We start from the raw sequence: 17341 nt of genomic DNA, 5'->3' as shown, positions 1-17341 counted from the left end.
TAGCGAGCACGCAGCATGTGGCATACCTGACTGTTTATCCAGGGCTTCTGGTTGGGGAACCTCCTGACTTGTATGGTGGGCACAATGTCTGGGTGACAGACTGGGATGTGTTTAAAGCTGCAGCCACCTCAGAGGACTTTTCTGTCAATGTACAGGATTATGCTGAGTATGTGACTGGATACATTAGTACCTGCATCGACAACATTGTGCCCACCATACAAGTCAAGAGGTTCCCCAACCAGAAGCCCTGGATAAACAGTCAGGTTCTATGTCACTTGTCTACAGTTTTTCTATTCCGTTCTACTTTTCTTTACCCTGTTCTGCTCTATTCTGTTTTATTTATCCAAACATACCTTACAATGTGCTCAGACACATCATCAGTGATGTACAGTATCCTGGGGTCATCGGGTGTTTCAGGTTTCCAAACATCAGACACCCTAGCCCAGGTGACCCAGCTGGGGATGATCATTCCCCAGCCTGTGTCTGAGTAACATTCATGCACAGCTCGGTATTCCTCAGGCAGAGCCAGCCTGAGACCCCATCCCAGTTGGCCAGCAAATCCTCTGCAGCCCACTTCTGTAGGCAGGCACCACATCCTCCACCCCTGCCTGCGGCAATCCTCAACCAGGTCAGCGTACCTGGTGTGCTTTCTTTCTGTGGCTTCCTCTATTCTGTCTTTCCATGGGACGGTAAGCTCCATCAAAACCACCTGCCTTGATGTTTCTGACAGGAAGAGGATGATTTCAGGTCTCAGAGTGGTCTTCATAATGGACTCAGGGAACTAGAGATGCTTAAACAGGTCAGCCATCAGCTGCAGTCTTTAGCTGTTGCCAGAAGCACCTCTGGTGCATCTTGGGCTTCTCACCAGCCTTCATAACATGGATTCCCTTCTGCACTGGTTTAAACAGTTTGTATTGGACAATGGCTGAGCCAATCCTTTCAGCTAGTAACTGTAGCACCACGTCATGTCACCAACAATAGCGTCCTTCTCTCAAGGCTTTTGGGGAGCAACAGAGGATATGCTCAACTGAACTCACCCAGAGACACAGGGGGCTGTAAGAAGCCTCTACCAAACCCCAGCAGAAAAGGTTTGATGGAGTCAGGAGCACATCATATACAGACTTCACAAAGATCTTGATGCAGGGGGCTACAGTGCTCCACAAATTCAACCAAGGTATCTTCCAGTCCAGTACCTAGTCACACTATATCCAAGCACCTTGCTGATGCATTCCCAGCTGTGGTAGCATGCTGTTCCTCCACAGATGCTCTCACTTCCTGCTGGATCAACCAGCACCTTCCTTTGTCTCCTAGACACTTCAGCTGACTTGCAGGGCAACTTTCCAACCCTTGGCCTTCCTGATGCCACATTGCCCACTAGCTCCTTGTGTCTCCACAGCCACCCTCACACTCCACTTCTTCCCAGCCTTCACCCCAATCCCTGCACCAGACATTTTAGGGTCACTGGACTCTCTGTAATACAGCAATGCAGAAACTCTCTTGGGTGCATGACGTAGATTGTTTATATTGTTAATATAATAATAAACGTGAATCCACTGTATTGAAATTTTTAACTCCCCATAACGCTAAATCAATGGGAGCCCTGAGCCCCAGCACTCGTTTCAGTGCTGTGGTTTGCGATCTCAGGGTATTCCATGACTTTAATCCAGAACACCGACAGAGTTGTTGTCTCGAACATACTTTTAAAGCCGCCGTCATTTGCGATCTCCAGCAGTTGATCTTCTTCTTGCACAGACATGCTGGATTCACCTGGTTTGTTGACAAATGGGTTGCGGATCCATTCCTTGGCAGTTCGTGGGTCCTTTGTGGTTGGGAAGTAGCGCTCGAACTCTTTTAAAAGCAAAGACAGGTGATCGTGCACCAGCTGGGAGAATGAAGGCTCAGGCTCAGTCTCACCCAAAATCCCCGCTAATGTTTGAAACATGTCCAAAATGCCTCCGTTGACGCGCCGTCCCCACAAATCCAGTTTGGCTTTAAATGCAACTACTTTATCTGCCAACTTGAAGACAGTTGTCATTTTCCCCTGAAGTGACAGATTGAGTTCATTAAGCAGGCTGAATATGTCCACAAGTAAGCCAGTTTTGGAGCTCAAGTGAGCGAGATGTAACCGAGAGAATGCGGTCATTTTTCAAAATAAAAGATCGTTCAGACTCAGATAATAAATAAAACGGAAATAATTAATGATTTCTTGTGCGGCCCGGTACCAATTGATCCACGGACCGGTACCGGTCCGCGGCCCGGGGGTTGGGGACCACTGCTTTAGGTCATTTAGTCTGTTTACAAGAGCAGGTGCTGTTAAATGCCTGCTCAGAACATAGTGTATCTTGATCTAAATTCTTCCTTAACCAAATTTAATGACTAAAAATAAAAAAAATAATTATATCAAACTGAAACTGATAAATTGTTTAAACTGTTTTTTTTTTACCTCCCTGATAAACAATGTACCAGCCTTAGAAATCCACTAACTGTCTCACATTAGCTGTAAAGCTGTCAAGAATTACCAGTACTAAGAATTTATGTATAATGTCAGTTATGTATATGTCAGCTTGACATCAAAATATTACAGAAGAGTCAGGTGAAAATATTTAAGCAATCACTTCCATACCTAATAGAATCCACTGGCACAGAGTAGAGTGGAACAAGCAATGTATTGTAACTTGAAGCTCCTGCTCTCTGATCCAGGGTGAGGAACTGGATCAGTCTAAAGAACTGAAACATCTCTCCTCTCTACAATCAAGATCAGTGAATCATGAATGATGCAAACTCCTTCTTCATTACTGCTTCCACCATCCTTTCTACTTTGTCTAAGTCAAAGTGCAGTTTTTCACTCAACAGAGCCATTCTTCCTACATCAAGAACAATTGTGCCTAACACCAGAACAGCCTCAATACTGCTTTTACTGCTGTGGCACACTGTCTGCTCTGGGACTAAATTCAAAACTCCTCGGATATCTTTACAGGAACGGCTTTGAAATATTCCCTACAGGAACTTACTACACAAAAAACAAAACAAAACAAACAAAAAAGTTCTCAAAATCTGGCCAATCCAGTCCTCTGAGCCGGAAGAACTAAACTCCCCTCTTTCTGTGTGTCTACACGGCTGCTTGTTATAAGTTCAATACAAAAAACCAATGTGTCTCAACCATCTATTTGCCACAGTATTTCTTGGACATTCTGACAAATGAAAAGATAGCAACAGTAGCCTGCAGGGGTGGAGCACAATGCAGCAGTAGTTCAGCAAGCACACATAAAATGGCTACACCCACTTAAATTTTGTTATGCATGTCACAATAGCAACAAGCCAATCTTAAAAACACATGATCTAATTAATGTGATTTATTAATACCTTCTCCTGTGAAAGGTTGGCTTCCCCTCACTAGGGCTACGGGTGGAACTGGAGGCAATGGATGAGACAGGAAATGGTGGATGATGGGTGACAAGAGTTGGGATATAAAGGGATAGCAGGTTAATAAGAATATAAAGAATGAACAAATAAACTATTTTACTTAATGACGGGTCCATAATCTTGCTAGTATCTGATGGCATCACTGTCTCTATATAACGTTCTGAGGCACACACCACCATGCGGGAGAGGTGATAATCAGATCAAAGTAGCGATTCTAAAGCAACAGTTCAAAATTTTTGGAGATATACAGTGGGTACGGAAAGTATTCAGACCCCCTTAAATTTTTCGCTCTTTGTTATATTGCAGCCATATGCTAAAATCATTTAAGTTCATTTTTTTCCTCATTAATGTACACACAGCACCCCATATTGACAGAAAAACACAGAATTATTGATATTTTTGCAGATTTATTAAAAAAAGAAAAACTGAAATATCACATGGTCATAAGTATTCAGACCCTTTGCTGTGACACTCATATATTTAACTTAGGTGCTGTCCATTAACACTGCTATTTTTTTGAACACACCCCTTTCAACTAATTGCCCAATTGCACAGCCTTAAGAGCGTGCATATCATGAATGCTGGGTCTTGTTTGCTTTCTGAGAATCTACTGCACCTACTGGTAACTTGTTTGCCATGTAGCAATAAAAAAATATACTAAAAACCTGGATTATTCTGGTTAGTCACATTGTACTGCTATTATTTTGAACAATACTGTATTATTCTCAAGATCAGTTGGCATTGCAGGAGGATGGGACATCCTTTACAGACTTTGTAGGGTACTCCAGCAGGCCCTGATGCTGAGCTGGTTCTTGATGCTTTGATGATCTCTTGAACTTCTCTGAAGCTGGGCTCATCACAATCAAACTTCATCCAGGGGTTTTCAGTCCCCCAAACCAACTTCTCTCTCAATGTCTGAAAGCATATTGTGGAGATGCTGGTTGACTTGCTCTATGGGGCATGACAATATGCCACTGCTTCTCTGACCCAGCAGCTGCCTGGAGGAGTTGAAAGGGTCTACTTTAGAAGCAGCACATTTTCCAAAAATTCTAAGAGGGCATCTATGGCTCTCTGCCCCGTGCAGCGAGATGAGCTTTTTCCTCAGGGTGACCTCAGACGACCTGCTTGGGGCTGGAGTTTCAGGTTCACAAAGATTCCGGGCACTGTAGGATACTACCTGGCCTGGTTCCACTTGCATCTCACCTAACTGTCACAGGCTTTATCAGATGATGTGATTTATCAAAATACACCTTACAATGCACTCAGACACATCATCAGTGATGTATCCCGGGGTCACTGGACGTCTCGAAACATCAGACACCCTCACCTGGATGACCCAGCTGTGGGTGATCAGTCCCCAGCTTGTGTATTTAAGCAGTGGCACCATCTATTTATATTTCTGTGAATTTAACAGTGTGATAGTGCAATGGAGCTCAGGGGACCGGTTTGACACTGGATTTGTCATCAGGTATAACAAAATGCACATTCAGGAGCTTAGGGGAAAATTACAATTATGACATTAAATTCACAAACATGTAGACCCTGATTTTATTTAGATGGTTTCTGTTTGATTTTAAAGGACAGAATCGGTTTCTAAAGTGTTTGAATAAAAAAGCTATTTAATATTTATCTTGTCAGAGTCAGATCATTCTTCTCAGTTCCATGAAGGAGAATAGACTCTTCACATGAAGTGATAAAACCATCAGTGGAGCTTCTGTTATACCTTCAACCAGCACCCGCAGCTGGACCGATGTGGAGCAGCAGATGTGGTGTTAGGAGATGTGTGCATGCTGTGTTGTGTTTTTCGGATACAAGACGCACTTGTCCACACCTGTCCACAGGACCAACAGACTCACCATAACCAGACACGTTCTTAAGCGACACTTTTGCTTCATCCTCTCTGGACCACCAAACTTCTTTTTATCCCGGCAGAAAGTACACTTCCCACAGTCCTCCCTGAGACAGGCTTCGCACTGCCTACAGGCTGTCCGACGCTTCCTCTGCTGCACAGACACAAAGAGGTCAGGGCTCACTGCTGGTTGGTGTGTGTGTGTGTGTGTGAGAGAGAGAGAGACACACTCACTGGACATAGTGCCTGCATGTGTGGTGGCAGGTTTTCATTCTTTGTCTTCATCTGGTGGACCAGTCACAGGCCCGCAGCAGGTCACATGGCAGAGCAGAGCACATACGACTGGTTAAACTCTGCAGGATTTAATCATGTTAGCTCAGTCACTGAAGTGTCTGTTCTCACCTTTTTGTCCCCCTCCTCTTCTTGTTTTTTGACCTCTGACCTCCTCAGCACCCACTGATCCCCCCCGACCTGCAGAGAGCCAGCATGCAACAGTGCTGAGATCAGGTGGGCAGAGATAGCCAGTGTTACTTCATTTAGTTTAGTAATACTATTAAAATACTGTGCTTTATGTTGTTAATGTGGTCACACACACTTCCTGTTTGATTTTTTTAAACACCCCCACTTTATGAACAGCACCCACATTCCTCAGATGGAAACACTGTCAATATTTTTACCTGTTGATGGAAAGGACAAAATAAGGCTGAACAACTGTATCCTGCCCTAGAACGTGTGACTGAAGGCATACAGTATGTACCGTACAGTATTACTACTCCGCCAGTGGAAACAGTGAACATGGAGTGAACAGGCAGGCGAGTCTTACCTTTTTAAACACTATAGGAGGAGGATTCTTCTTCTCTGCAAGAAAAACAGTGTTATTAGCACAGAGAGGAGGAGGACAGACAGCAGGGCCTGTCGAGCAGCTGCTGGAGTCTCCAGCTTCGTGTCCACAGGAAGACAGACTGCAGCAGAAACAAGAGAAGAAGAGTCTCACATCAGACTGAGTAAACAAGCAGGACTGAGACCAGACTCAGACGTTTTAGAATAAAGTTGTAATAGTGTGTGAAAAGATGGTAATGTAATAAAGTTCTACTGGTTATACTGGTTAAACATTTCATTAATTAATTTATATATTTACTAAAATGTCATGACAGCTCGTCTATAAAAGATCATTATTAAAACACTTAAATATCTGATAAGAAAACTAATAAATATATTTTTTAAATTAAACTCTTTGCAGCCCTCTTACCTGGCTCCTCCCCCTCTTACCTGGCACCCTGTGATTGGCTGCCGCCCTCCGGACTGTCTGGCAATTTGTTGTTGAGGCTATAGTTGTGGTCAGTCTCTGATGGATCGATTATGTTGTTGTTTTCCTTAGTGCGCTTGTGGAGGTGCCGCTGACGGTGGGTGGGGTTTACGCTGATGACATCACAGCTCTGTCTCAGCTTCAGCACAGCAGACCCTCTGTGCCGGCCACAGGGTCTCCTGGGCCTGTTAACAGGGACGTGATTTGCCTTAACTTTGACCTCCACCTTTTTCACAAATCTCTTCAATCTGCCACAGCTGCTGCTGTCATCGCCTGGTTCCAACGGCTCCATCCAGTCAGAGACTGGCTCTGGGTCATGTGACCTCACCTCCTCCTCCTCTTGTTTCTGCTTCAGCACATTGAGTTTGTCGAATTTGTGACGAACCACCACAATCATGCATTTCTTTATTTCAGGGAACAGCTCCCTCCATCTCTGCACCTCCTCCTCTTCCATCTTCTTTGGCAGTTTTTCCTCCTCCAACCCCCTGGTTTCCATGGTAACTGCTCCAGTGATGCTAATGTCCCCCTTGGTTGGAGTTCTCTGTGGCTTACAATATGTACGGAGCTCCTTTTCCTCCACCTCAGGACATCCTTGTTTCTCTGCTGTACAAACAGATCCCAGGTCAGATGTCTAACAAAAACAACTACTACAAAGAGACGCAGACCCACTACAGACACTGGGTCATTGTGTGTCTTTCAGTGTGGGATCCCATACAGGGCAGTTAACCGTTGAACCACCCTCCTGAGTTTCATTTTATTTTACTTTAGTCTGAAGTTGAACTGTTTCTGAATTCGACTGCACCTCCTCTCCTCATCCCGCCATCTTACCTTCCAACTCAAACCCCGCCCCTAGATCCAGCTCATCCAAGTGCACCTCGCCCATCTCAGGTTTAGGTCAGCCTCTCTGCTACAACAGCCAATGACGACGAGTCCTGCAATGTGTGAGCGTGGCCTCTGAGTCCATGTTAATATTCAGCTCGAATAGAGTTCGTTAACTTGTCTGAGGTTAACGAAGCTGCTTGCTAATGAGCTGAGCCTGGAAACAGAAAGTTTCATACCAAAGAAAATTAGAGAATGGCTCAAACGTTTGGCCTCTAAAGCTGTTTCCACATGTAGCAGCACCGGCAGTTTGACTAGACTCTTAATTAAACCCTTATACTTGTCATTAGTGCTCCTGTTTTTGAAAACATTTTGGTTGCCTATTTTTGTGAGTTTATGCACATTTTGAGCTGTTGAGCATACACTCCTTTAGTCTAAGCATGCAAGCTCAAGCTTCCCTTAAACTTGTGTAATTAACCATAATTAATACTGTCAAGAATTCAAGTTACAGAGGAAACATCAGTTTCTCTAACAGATAATTAGCCAGTGGCGTTTGAAAAACCCAGGTCTTTTAAAACCACTTCCTGTTCTTCTGAAGCTATCTTTATATTTCAACAAGATTCTTTGAGCCATCTGGAAAAAACTGATCTTTTTAAAAAACTTTCACAAGTTTTCTATCCAAGCAGTTGGTGGGCCACCATCTTTGTTCAGGAAATACGTTCATCTTTGTATCAGCCAGTGGACTGAATATGTATCTAGTTGGTTTGAGGAATGTCTGGATCCTAAAATGTCCTAAAAAAAAACAGGAAAACCAACCAAAAGGCCTTCTGTTTTTTTTCAAATGTCACTGATTAATGATGTTTTAACAGAGACTCTGTATTTCGAACACTGCTGGAGGAGTGTCTGATGAGCCAAAATCAATCTGACCAAAAATTTGAGAGAAATCATTTTAGAAAACTACAGAGGCAAGGTGTCAAACCACCGTGAGCGCTCACCATAATGTGGACACATGCAGGTTAAATTTCATATTTTCCATTAAATCTAATTGAATATGGTTTAAAGTGTAACAACTGATTATTCATTTGCTGATCTGTGGCGCAGGACAGAGGTGAAATGTCAGTTCTGCCTCAGTGTGGTGATGTGGCTGTGGTCATTTGCGATGGTTGACCAAGTACAGATACGCTTGCTAACTTTATAACTGAGGTAGATCATGATGAATGGTATTTAGCCCACATGTGCTCTTCCTCACCCTGAACTCTCATGTCACAGACTCTTACCCACCCACCCTGTTCATGTGGCCGCGGGTGAACAGTGAAAACTCGCTTCTGTCCAATGAAATAGATGCCTGTTGGCTGTTCAGAAGAGAAATGGAGAGAACAGTGATGACACATATATACGGTATGTGGTTCATGATCTAGAAGCATTTAGTTTTAAAAAGTTAAACAAAAAGGTCAAGAGTCCAGAACACCTTCATGTCTGAAATACAGCAAGTCTACCTTAGAGAAACTGATGCTGACCTGAATTTACATTGATACATCTGGGGCTAAATGTAGGCAAAACAGGAAGAACAGGACAAGATTCTTTATAATATGAAGAAACTGATTCATCTACAGTGTTTGTGTCATCTGCCGAGGGCTGCTAGCTAGCATTAGCTCCTCGTCAGTGGCTCTAGGTCTGCTACGAGTTAGCTACAGTCAGCTAAGGTTATCAATACTGAATTACCGCAGTCAGTGAAATGACATCTAAACGATTTAAGCAACTTTTCAGCCAAGGTGTTTGTTTTGATGCTAAGCCGTAGTCACAGCAGGTAAACAGAATAAATGTGTTTGTAGCAGTTTGTTGCTGAGTGAAACCAGATCCAAACATCCTAAAGTGGCTTTCATTTGGGTGTAGCTTCCGGCTGTGAATGTCCCTCTGAGATATCATCACTGTCAGATATCTGACAGAGGATTGTCAACCTCGGCTACAAACTGGATTAGCCCAAACCCCTAACCCCGCCCATGCCAAGGTTAACGACTTCCAGGTAATACTAAGCACTTCCTGTCAAGACTGCAGCACAGGTTCTCCCCAAAACTCCCCAAATCTCTGACTTACTATTACAGGTCAGAAGCTGCTGTGAATGGTTTTCCCACTCTGCTGCTTGTAATTACAGTTTAAATGTTATGAGTTGAACTCGGCAAAAACCGAAGCCAACTACGTCCCCGAGAGACCCTGGCAGCACAAAGCATGCTGGGATATGTAGTCGGATTGTGACAGCGGGGTCTGCGTGTTGGTATGAATAGTAGAGCGGTGATTTCACGGTTTAATGGACTACAGAGACCAGCGGGACGGACTGAACCGGACTACACTAAAATGCCGAATGCCCCTTTAACTCGGATCCCATCACAACACACACGCAGTGGGCGGACATGTTTGCCTCCTCTCTGGAGCGCTCAGCGCTAAACCAGGAGTCCTCCTCCGGTGCTCCTGGCGCGGTGTCCGTCCGGCCTCACCTGTGTGCCCCTTCGCTGTTTTCCCGCCGCTCCGCTTACGTCTCATTTAACCGTTATTATAAATTAATGCAGCTCTTATTTTCGGCGTGGCCGCAGCGCGAGCTCCTCCGGTGCTCCGCCTCTGCTCCGTGCTGCCGCCTTCACCGACCGTGTCGAGCGTCGGAGAACACAGCAACTACACGTCCGTGCAAATTCTCAGTCATCCAGGGTACAGGACATAGTTTTAGATAGAAAACGGCTCCATCAATTCTGTCTGACTGGTGGTGAGCAGGAGGTATTTATCTCCCGGGGGTGTTTCAGTCCTTCCATGACCAACAATGTCACCTAATGACTGTTAGGGTCTGGTATTGGTGAGCGTTGTTACCTGTCTTTGAACCCTCACATGTGGACCGATGCCTATTGTCTTGGTGTGAATTGGGGTGGAAATGTTTAGACAGAGGTTTCAGCACAGAGTTGTAGATGGAAGACAAGTTGTGTCTTAGTCCACCACCCCTATTTAGTGAGGGGTGTTTTATTTTTACAAAAATAGCTTCCTTAACTCCTCTCTTAAACCAGTGATGTTCTCTGGAGAGGATCTGGACTTCACTGTCCTCAAAAGAATGTCCTTTGTCCTTCAGGTGGAGGCGGACTGCTGACTCTGGTCCACTGGAGTTGGCCCTCCTGTGTTGGGCCATGTGTTTGTGAAGCAGCTGCTTAGTTTCACCAATGTCCAGGTCATTACACTCCACCACATCACTCTGTTTATGTCTGGGTGTTTTGTCCCGTCGGATGGACCAGAGTCTGCCACAGGGCGTTCTCTGGCCTATTGACCGGCGACTATGCCACAGACTATACCCTGGGGAAACCATCCCTTGAATTTATGGCCTACCCAAATACATAAGGAAGGAGCCCCACTCAGACCCACTGTCAGCAGCATCAACTCTGTGACTTACAAGCAGACAGAACCGATGAAGCCTCTTGGATGGGATGTGAAATTCTTTCTACCTAAAATTACATCCACATGTGCTTTCTTCTAAGTTTTTTCAGCACAGCAACTACATAGAAAAATAAATACTGAATGTTTTTAGTTTTGTTTAGTTAAATTTTGTTTACACGTCAAAAGGTGAATCTTAACACATAAAATTGTTAGTTCTGGAATAATAATAATGTATTTTAATTAATAATAATTCATTTTCATTTAATTTTATTTTAATTTTTAAAGTGTCTGAGTACTTCTAGCACCACTGAGACTTGTAATCTCACACGTTGGACATTTCCGAGGAGGCTCTGAAGGCAGCATCATTACGGGCTCGTCATAGCCACTGAGCATGCGCAAAAGGCAACCCGCTGTGAGGCTGCATGAACCTCAAATTCATCAAACAGACCAGTCAGAGTTAGAAAGTTACCAAAAAAACTGTTTGTTTTCCTGTCTTAATGTGAAACTCCTACAATACTTCAATAATACTACATGGTACACGTGTTTACAGTACAAACATATAGCTCACTGTGTGAACGATAGAGGTGAACTTGTAAATGAAATTAAGGAACACAGAGAGAAAGAAAGGCAGAATGACTATAAAACAGTGTAACACAGTACTGACACAGAGTACACATCAGAATAATGATTCATATAATCTACAGAGTAATTTCACATCAAATGACACTGGCACGTTGCTCTGCTTCTGCTCCACATGGGTGCAGCAGTGAATCGGTGCTTCCTGTTGTTGCGTTTGTTGTAGTCAGCACCTCATTATATACCTGAATTTGGATGTGTATCAGAGACCACGTTTAGTTCCAGGATGGTCGAGGACACAGCAGAACCACAGACAGTGGCACCTACGGTGCTGTACAGATGTTGAGTTTTGTTCACTTTGTTTGAAAACAGTCACAGCTGCTTCTCTCTGCAGCACAGGGTTCATCCCTGCCTGCCACATGAAAGCTCCTGTGCATATTCAAGCCTAAACATCCCTGTGTCTGAGTGCATGACTTTTCCTGGGGTGCCACACTCAGGACAAACTTTACATTGTCTGCACTGGTCAGTCTGTCAGAAAAGATCACTCACAACAATGATAAAGCATGGCCGGGTTAGTTTCCTAGACAACCTGGGGCAGAACATTTGTGCTGGGCCCCTGTTGACCCCCACTGTACTTATTATATCATATATCTTTATTCTCCGGGCTTCTTGAACCCAGCTGGTACTCTGGGCCCAGTTGGTTCTTTTGGTAACCTGGCCTACAAATGAGCAGTTTGGGAGGAAACTGGGCCATTTGACCATCACACACATGACCTCGTGGTTATTCTTGTGTGCATGTGGCTCACATTTCAGTTGCATCTGTGCATGTGTGGCAGTTTAGGAGCTGAGCAGTGTTCACACTGGAGCCAGGTACATGGCCCTGACACACAAGGACGGGAAGCAGCGACACAACAAGGTCAGATCTGACTGAAACATCAGAGCTAAGCGTTAAGGCCTGAGATGTGAATGTAGGGATAGTGTGACCGACTGCGTTGTGGTATATTTAAAGCCTCTTCAGAGGAGAGAACAAGATGTCGACATGTCCGACTGTACATCACCAACTGTTCACTGTGTTACAGCCCTAACGTCTAAACAAACTGCCTGTGTGTATATATAGCCGTGTGTGTGTGTGTGTGTGTGTGTGTGTGTGTGTGTGCGTGCACCTGCTGTGGTTGCTAATCATCCATCAGCAGCTCAGCACCATCAACACCCGGATGCCTCAGAGAGATAGAGAGAGTGGTAGAGAGAGGCAGAGAGTCTCTGGCCACCTCTGACCACTAACCACTCTTTGTTCATCTCCCCTTTCCTCTCTTGGCCTTTTTTTTCTGGGTCCGGAAAACCAGAAGCCTCCTGCGTTGCACAACATCGGCCTCCAGCAGGCAGCCTGAGGGGGCTCTGGGTGAGGGCGGGCTAGACTCAGACCAGTGGTCCTGGTATGCTGTCTCCACTGTCTGCGTTCAATACATGATGTTCTTTCACAGGCTGAGGCCTCTCTTACGGCTGCGCTGTCAGTCTCTGGCTATTAGCTTGTGGACAATGGTGGAGGTCTATGGCACAGAGCAGGACCAGGGTTTGGACTCACACACATCACAGTGAGGACACCATGTTCACTGGTGCTGCTGGTCTCTGGACGGGGTTGGGGGGGAATCACACAGACATACACAGTCACAGGCTGCATCATTTAAACCATGTCATAAAAAGCTGGGATGAGCTTATTTTGTAGTTTTGAAGTTAAAATGTGTGCCTCCAGCTCTGCTCTGTCCCTGACATTGTTTGATGTGAAATGTTGACTGACAGTGAGTGCAGTAACCTTTCTTATTTCATTTGCACACCTACCTTTGACATTGCCCACACACCTGGTGCTCACCTATTTATTTTCAGTTAATGTGCAGGGGTGACTGACAGAGAGATCGGTGCTTTAGCTAGTATTTGATTTATGGACACTGCTGCGTTTGCACATATGGCTTTTATCTTCTACTGGTTGACTTTTATTTTTTGGAGAATTCTGTGCCAGGTACTTATGGAAATGTTGTACTTCTGTTGTGTTATTTGTGTGTGTGCAGCACCTGTGCACAGGACAAGTTTATCAGGAGATTTCTTATTATACATGAAATGGATTATACATATTATTATAGCTTACAGGTATAATAACCAGTGACTAAATCAAGTGAAATTCTGACATTAAAGGTGTCAAATCTGTGATACCTAACAGTCAGTCAGTCATATGCTAGTTGTGTTTAGTGCTAAAGAAGCTGCAAACACACATTTTAACTTCTGGTAAACAACTTTTTATTAAATTGTAGATCTGTGTAGAGACAAATCAACACAAATTATGCAGAGAAATAATTTTATAAAAAATCCAATGAGATATTAATTCCTCCATAACAAATATAAACAAACAGGTCTAAATCCTCTAAGTGAAGGAAGGAGAGAGGGAACAATAAAGAAGTGTAAAACAGTGAGTTCACTCCCAAAAGCATTAAGCATTTAAAAAAAGGAAAAACTGCAGAAAAAACAAATTTGAAAAAATCATGACCAAGCATCTTTACACAGGGACTGCACATGAGAACAGCTGACTGCTGAAGTAGTGTCAGGGACAGTTACAGCCTGGCGGTTCACGAAAGGTTAAGGTGTAATAGTTCTGAACCAGAGTCTGCAGAAATAAAAGGTCCAAGACATTCACACACAGGACGAAAACAGTTTTCAGCAGCAGTGACGTTTCTAGACACATGCCATTAATACACTGTAACTGGCTCCTGATCAACAACCGTGTATTCCTCCGCCCCGCACTTCTGCGCTGCGCTCCGGTCGCAGTGTGGCGCGTGATTCTGCGCGCGGACAAGAAATGGTTCCAGCAGGCGACTCCCAGTGAGACTGGTCATGTCCAGCAGAGCGAGGCCAGCTGCAAAGAGGAGTAGGAGGCAGGTGTGTGAAGGAATGAAGGATGGCCTCGTCGGTGGGAGAGGCCAGCCAACACCACTCCGTCTCTGATTTGGCACCGCTTATGCGCTTCTTGTTCTTATTGGTCACTTTGCGATTTCTGGTTTGGATTTCTTCTCTCTTCATCGTTAATGGCCGGTTGACCTGAAACACAGCCGGAGATTGTTTTAGTAGGGAGGAACAGAGTGCTGTGCAGTACAGTAGTAGTACCTACTGCAGTACCTACAGACCAACAGCAGTATGTGGACAGAAGTGTAGTACCCGGTGCAGTTTGTAGTAGAGTCCGCAGGCGTTGCAGACGGGTTGACCTGCAGCGTTTCTCCTCCACAGGGTGGTGGTTACTGTCTCACAGTTCACACACTGAGTCCCTGCTCTCCGAGTCACAGTCTGGAAACATTCATTCAGCATTAAAGCCTCCTGCTCTCAGTCTTCAGTCTCATGTCAGTGTGTCCAGGGCCGGTTCTGGACTGGGTTAGCTTAGCTGTGGGCTAACTTTAGAGCTATTCCACTAGCTACAAGTAAAAGTGCTGCACTGACAATGTTACTTAGGTAAATGTGTAATCAGGAAAATGGACAAAGTTTTTAAAGTACTCAGTGCAAAACAATGTCCTTTGAAACAGTTAAATTATTACAGTATACACAATTTTATCTCATTATTGTTAATCACCAAGTACTGACTTGCTAGAGAATGTGAAGGAACGTCACGCCGTGTTGAATGTTGGGTCGGGTAACCATTTTGGGAGACACGCTGTATTTACCTGCATTCATTCTTGTTTTGTTTGGCTAAAAAGTTGCTTAAATCGTTTAGATCTCATTTCACTGACTGTGGAATTTCAGAATGGATAACTTTAGCTGACTGTAGCCTACTCGTAGCAGACCTAGAGATCCCACTGACTGCACCCTGATCTCAGCTCTCGGTTTGGGAGCTAATGCTAGCTAGTGATGTGTTGTTCACTAGCTAGCATCACTAACTAGCTAGCAGCTGTCGGTAGATGACAGACGCTGCAGGTGAATCCGTTTCCGTCCTGTCTGTCTACTGTATGTAGCCGTATGGGATGGTGTTTATTGGTTTTAAAGTGGCTTATAGATGTATGTAGTGTATATGTCTACGATGGACAGTGAGCGTGATGCTCTATATACGGCGCATTTACCCACAATTCAACACACCTTGACGTTAACATCACATTTCCTGTACTGACCAAACCTCTCTACTGTTTTCTGTAACTTTTTTTGTGAGTTGACTGTTTCATGCGGTTGTTGGCGAACAAACGGCTCCACCACAGACTGCTACTGTACTAACAGCATACAGGTCTGTGTTAATATCTCACCGCTCTCCTCTTTGGCCTCAGCACTGGTCTGTTGTTGGGTTTATGTTGAAGGCTACAGGTGTGGCACAGGTAACGACCAGTGGCGTCTCTTCTCCACAGGGAGGCGCTGCTCGTCCCGCAGCAAACACACTCGCGCTGTTCTGAACAGACAGAAGCAAACACACACACGAAACATTGTGCAACACATAGTAGACAGATGCAGCTCAGACAGACAGCAAGATATCTCACCTGGAACCGGTTTGCCAGGTACCCAGGAGGGGTAAGCATTGCCATAGTAACTGTCCCATCCAGCTGTTGAAGAGAGGATGCAGGAGCAGGGTGGGGTCAGAGCAGGATTACCATATAAGGATGGGGAAGGAGGAGGTGGGATAGAATCTGAGCTCAGCGACTGATGGCCTGAGTCGTCCAACCAGAGACAGGGACTTGTGACCCGGTGACAGGCATCATGGGCTGGGTTTGGAGACTGGAAAAGAGTTTGTGAGGGGGCGGAGCCAACCTGCACAGATTATGGAACATTTTTTTGCATAAGGAACCAGAGAGAAGGTTCACTGGTTCATATGCCTGTCAGGTAAAGTGCAAGGTTTTAAAACTAGGAATTTAAAACAGTTGTACAATGCTTTCTCTCCTGTTCCTGGTCTGTGTGGAAGTCACAAGCAGCCCAACATGATGTCCTGTGCAGTGAAGCTGCTGGAACAGCGTGACCAGAGCAGAGACCAGTGACTCTGTACAAAGTGACGGCCGCCCCTCAGGCTGTGGAGTGTGTGTTTGTTGAAAACAGGCGGCCTCACACTTCCTGAAGAAGAAACCAGTCAGCTAGTGCGGCTGCATGAACGTACAGTATATCATGACTCTGACCTTTATGTTGATCCTGGAAGCTTCAGACTGAGCTGTCATATCAGCAGATGACCAATCAGATGGCTGCAAACGTCATCACTGTGTCTGAGAGACGGAGTAAAAATGAGACAGAGTGAGAGCTCTCATCACATAGGATCTCTACTCTGTTAGTATCTAAGACACAATTAAGAAATTAGTTAAAAAAGACAATTTAAAGACAGATTTAACCCCCTCCCAATTTTTCTAACATGAAGTAAGCTCAGAAAAATATTTTCCAAACCAAACTCAGCTACTTGTTCTGAGGCTGCTGCTTCTGCAGAAAAAACTGGCAGAATAATAAACACTGAGGTTAAACGGATAATGGTGAACTGATAACGATACCCACAGAGGCTGAAGAGCAGCTCCAAGTCTCTGGTCTCGTGCCGAATGAAGAACAGAGTCTGATGTGACGGAGGAGGAGGGGCAGGACGAAGTGTGGGAGGTGAAAGACTTTGGGTTGGACTTTTTCAGCTTCAGAAACTATAGATTTGCTTTTAAATTCTTTTGGTTATTTGACTAAAAGACAAAGGTCACCATGGCTAAGGAGTGTGTTTAGACAGACCTGTATGTCCCACTCATGATCTGGGTTTTGTTGTATCCCAGTAACAATCACAAACTGGTTTCACAAACCTGAACATGTATGCTGAAAGAAATAAATATATGTTGGTGATTTCAGATGAGAACATGTAGCTTATTGAGAAGCCATTATGATTATCTGACATACTGCGAAGCTATGTACAGACAGGTGATACACAGGAAACACCTGTATGAATTACTGGTTTGGGTGCACTTGTTGGGTTGTCCTCTAGTTATTGTCTT

The 17341-nt window shown here is 44.6% G+C and overlaps 2 protein-coding genes across 10 annotated transcripts in view; both read right to left on the bottom strand.

The window, feature by feature from the left end:
- Nucleotides 1-10063, bottom strand: part of LOC109968598 (uncharacterized) — a 19385-nt gene extending 9322 nt beyond the window's left edge. For 3 of the 8 annotated variants that reach the window (XR_002276128.1, XR_002276127.1, XR_002276129.1), the window contains exons 1-6: nucleotides 7407-8202; nucleotides 6542-7181; nucleotides 6096-6234; nucleotides 5675-5743; nucleotides 5507-5557; nucleotides 5280-5426 (exon numbers count right to left, since the gene is read on the bottom strand). Coding sequence is in view for 5 of the 8 variants with exons in the window: in XM_020614966.1 (XP_020470622.1) it covers nucleotides 5280-5426; nucleotides 5507-5557; nucleotides 5675-5743; nucleotides 6096-6234; nucleotides 6542-7181; nucleotides 7407-7461 (1101 nt within the window). In the remaining 3 variants the exon portion in view is untranslated. Of the gene's footprint in view, nucleotides 1-5279; nucleotides 5427-5506; nucleotides 5558-5674; nucleotides 5744-6095; nucleotides 6235-6541; nucleotides 7182-7406; nucleotides 8203-9889 lie in introns of those variants that run through there. The other 5 variants (XM_020614966.1, XM_020614970.1, XM_020614969.1 and 2 more) reach the window with 5 other exon arrangements.
- Nucleotides 10064-13659: 3596 nt separating this feature from the next.
- On the bottom strand, nucleotides 13660-17111 carry LOC109968602 (GATA-binding factor 2). 2 transcript variants are annotated; one of them, XM_020614978.1, is made up of 6 exons: nucleotides 16869-17111; nucleotides 16505-16588; nucleotides 15878-16145; nucleotides 15650-15789; nucleotides 14583-14708; nucleotides 13660-14465 (listed from the first exon to the last, which is right to left on the bottom strand). In XM_020614978.1, exons 2-6 carry the CDS (start codon nucleotides 16541-16543, stop codon nucleotides 14142-14144), a joined length of 897 nt encoding a protein of 298 aa, XP_020470634.1. In that variant the 5' UTR covers nucleotides 16544-16588; nucleotides 16869-17111; the 3' UTR covers nucleotides 13660-14141. The 2 variants fall into 2 exon arrangements, with proteins under 2 accessions (XP_020470634.1, XP_020470635.1); XM_020614979.1 differs by having other exon boundaries at nucleotides 16505-17111.
- Between the last annotated feature and the right edge of the window lie 230 nt (nucleotides 17112-17341).

The sequence above is a fragment of the Monopterus albus genome, unplaced genomic scaffold (genome assembly GCF_001952655.1).
Source record: "Monopterus albus unplaced genomic scaffold, M_albus_1.0 scaffold155.1, whole genome shotgun sequence".
Classification (NCBI taxonomy): domain Eukaryota; kingdom Metazoa; phylum Chordata; class Actinopteri; order Synbranchiformes; family Synbranchidae; genus Monopterus; species Monopterus albus.
Note: the sequence above shows the minus strand (reverse complement) of the source record. Positions and strands in the feature narration are given on the sequence as shown.

Excerpts from the sequence above, each read along its gene's own strand:
- LOC109968602 (XM_020614979.1), bottom strand. The coding sequence starts at position 16,543 with ATGACAGCTCAGTCTGAAGCTTCCAGGATCAACATAAAG. Across the intron at positions 16,146-16,504 it reads CTTCCAGGATCAACATAAAG|GTTGGCTCCGCCCCCTCACA; the intron begins GTCAGAGTCATG and ends TAATCTGTGCAG. Across the intron at positions 14,466-14,582 it reads TCTACTACAAACTGCACCGG|GTCAACCGGCCATTAACGAT; the intron begins GTACTACACTTC and ends GCTGTGTTTCAG.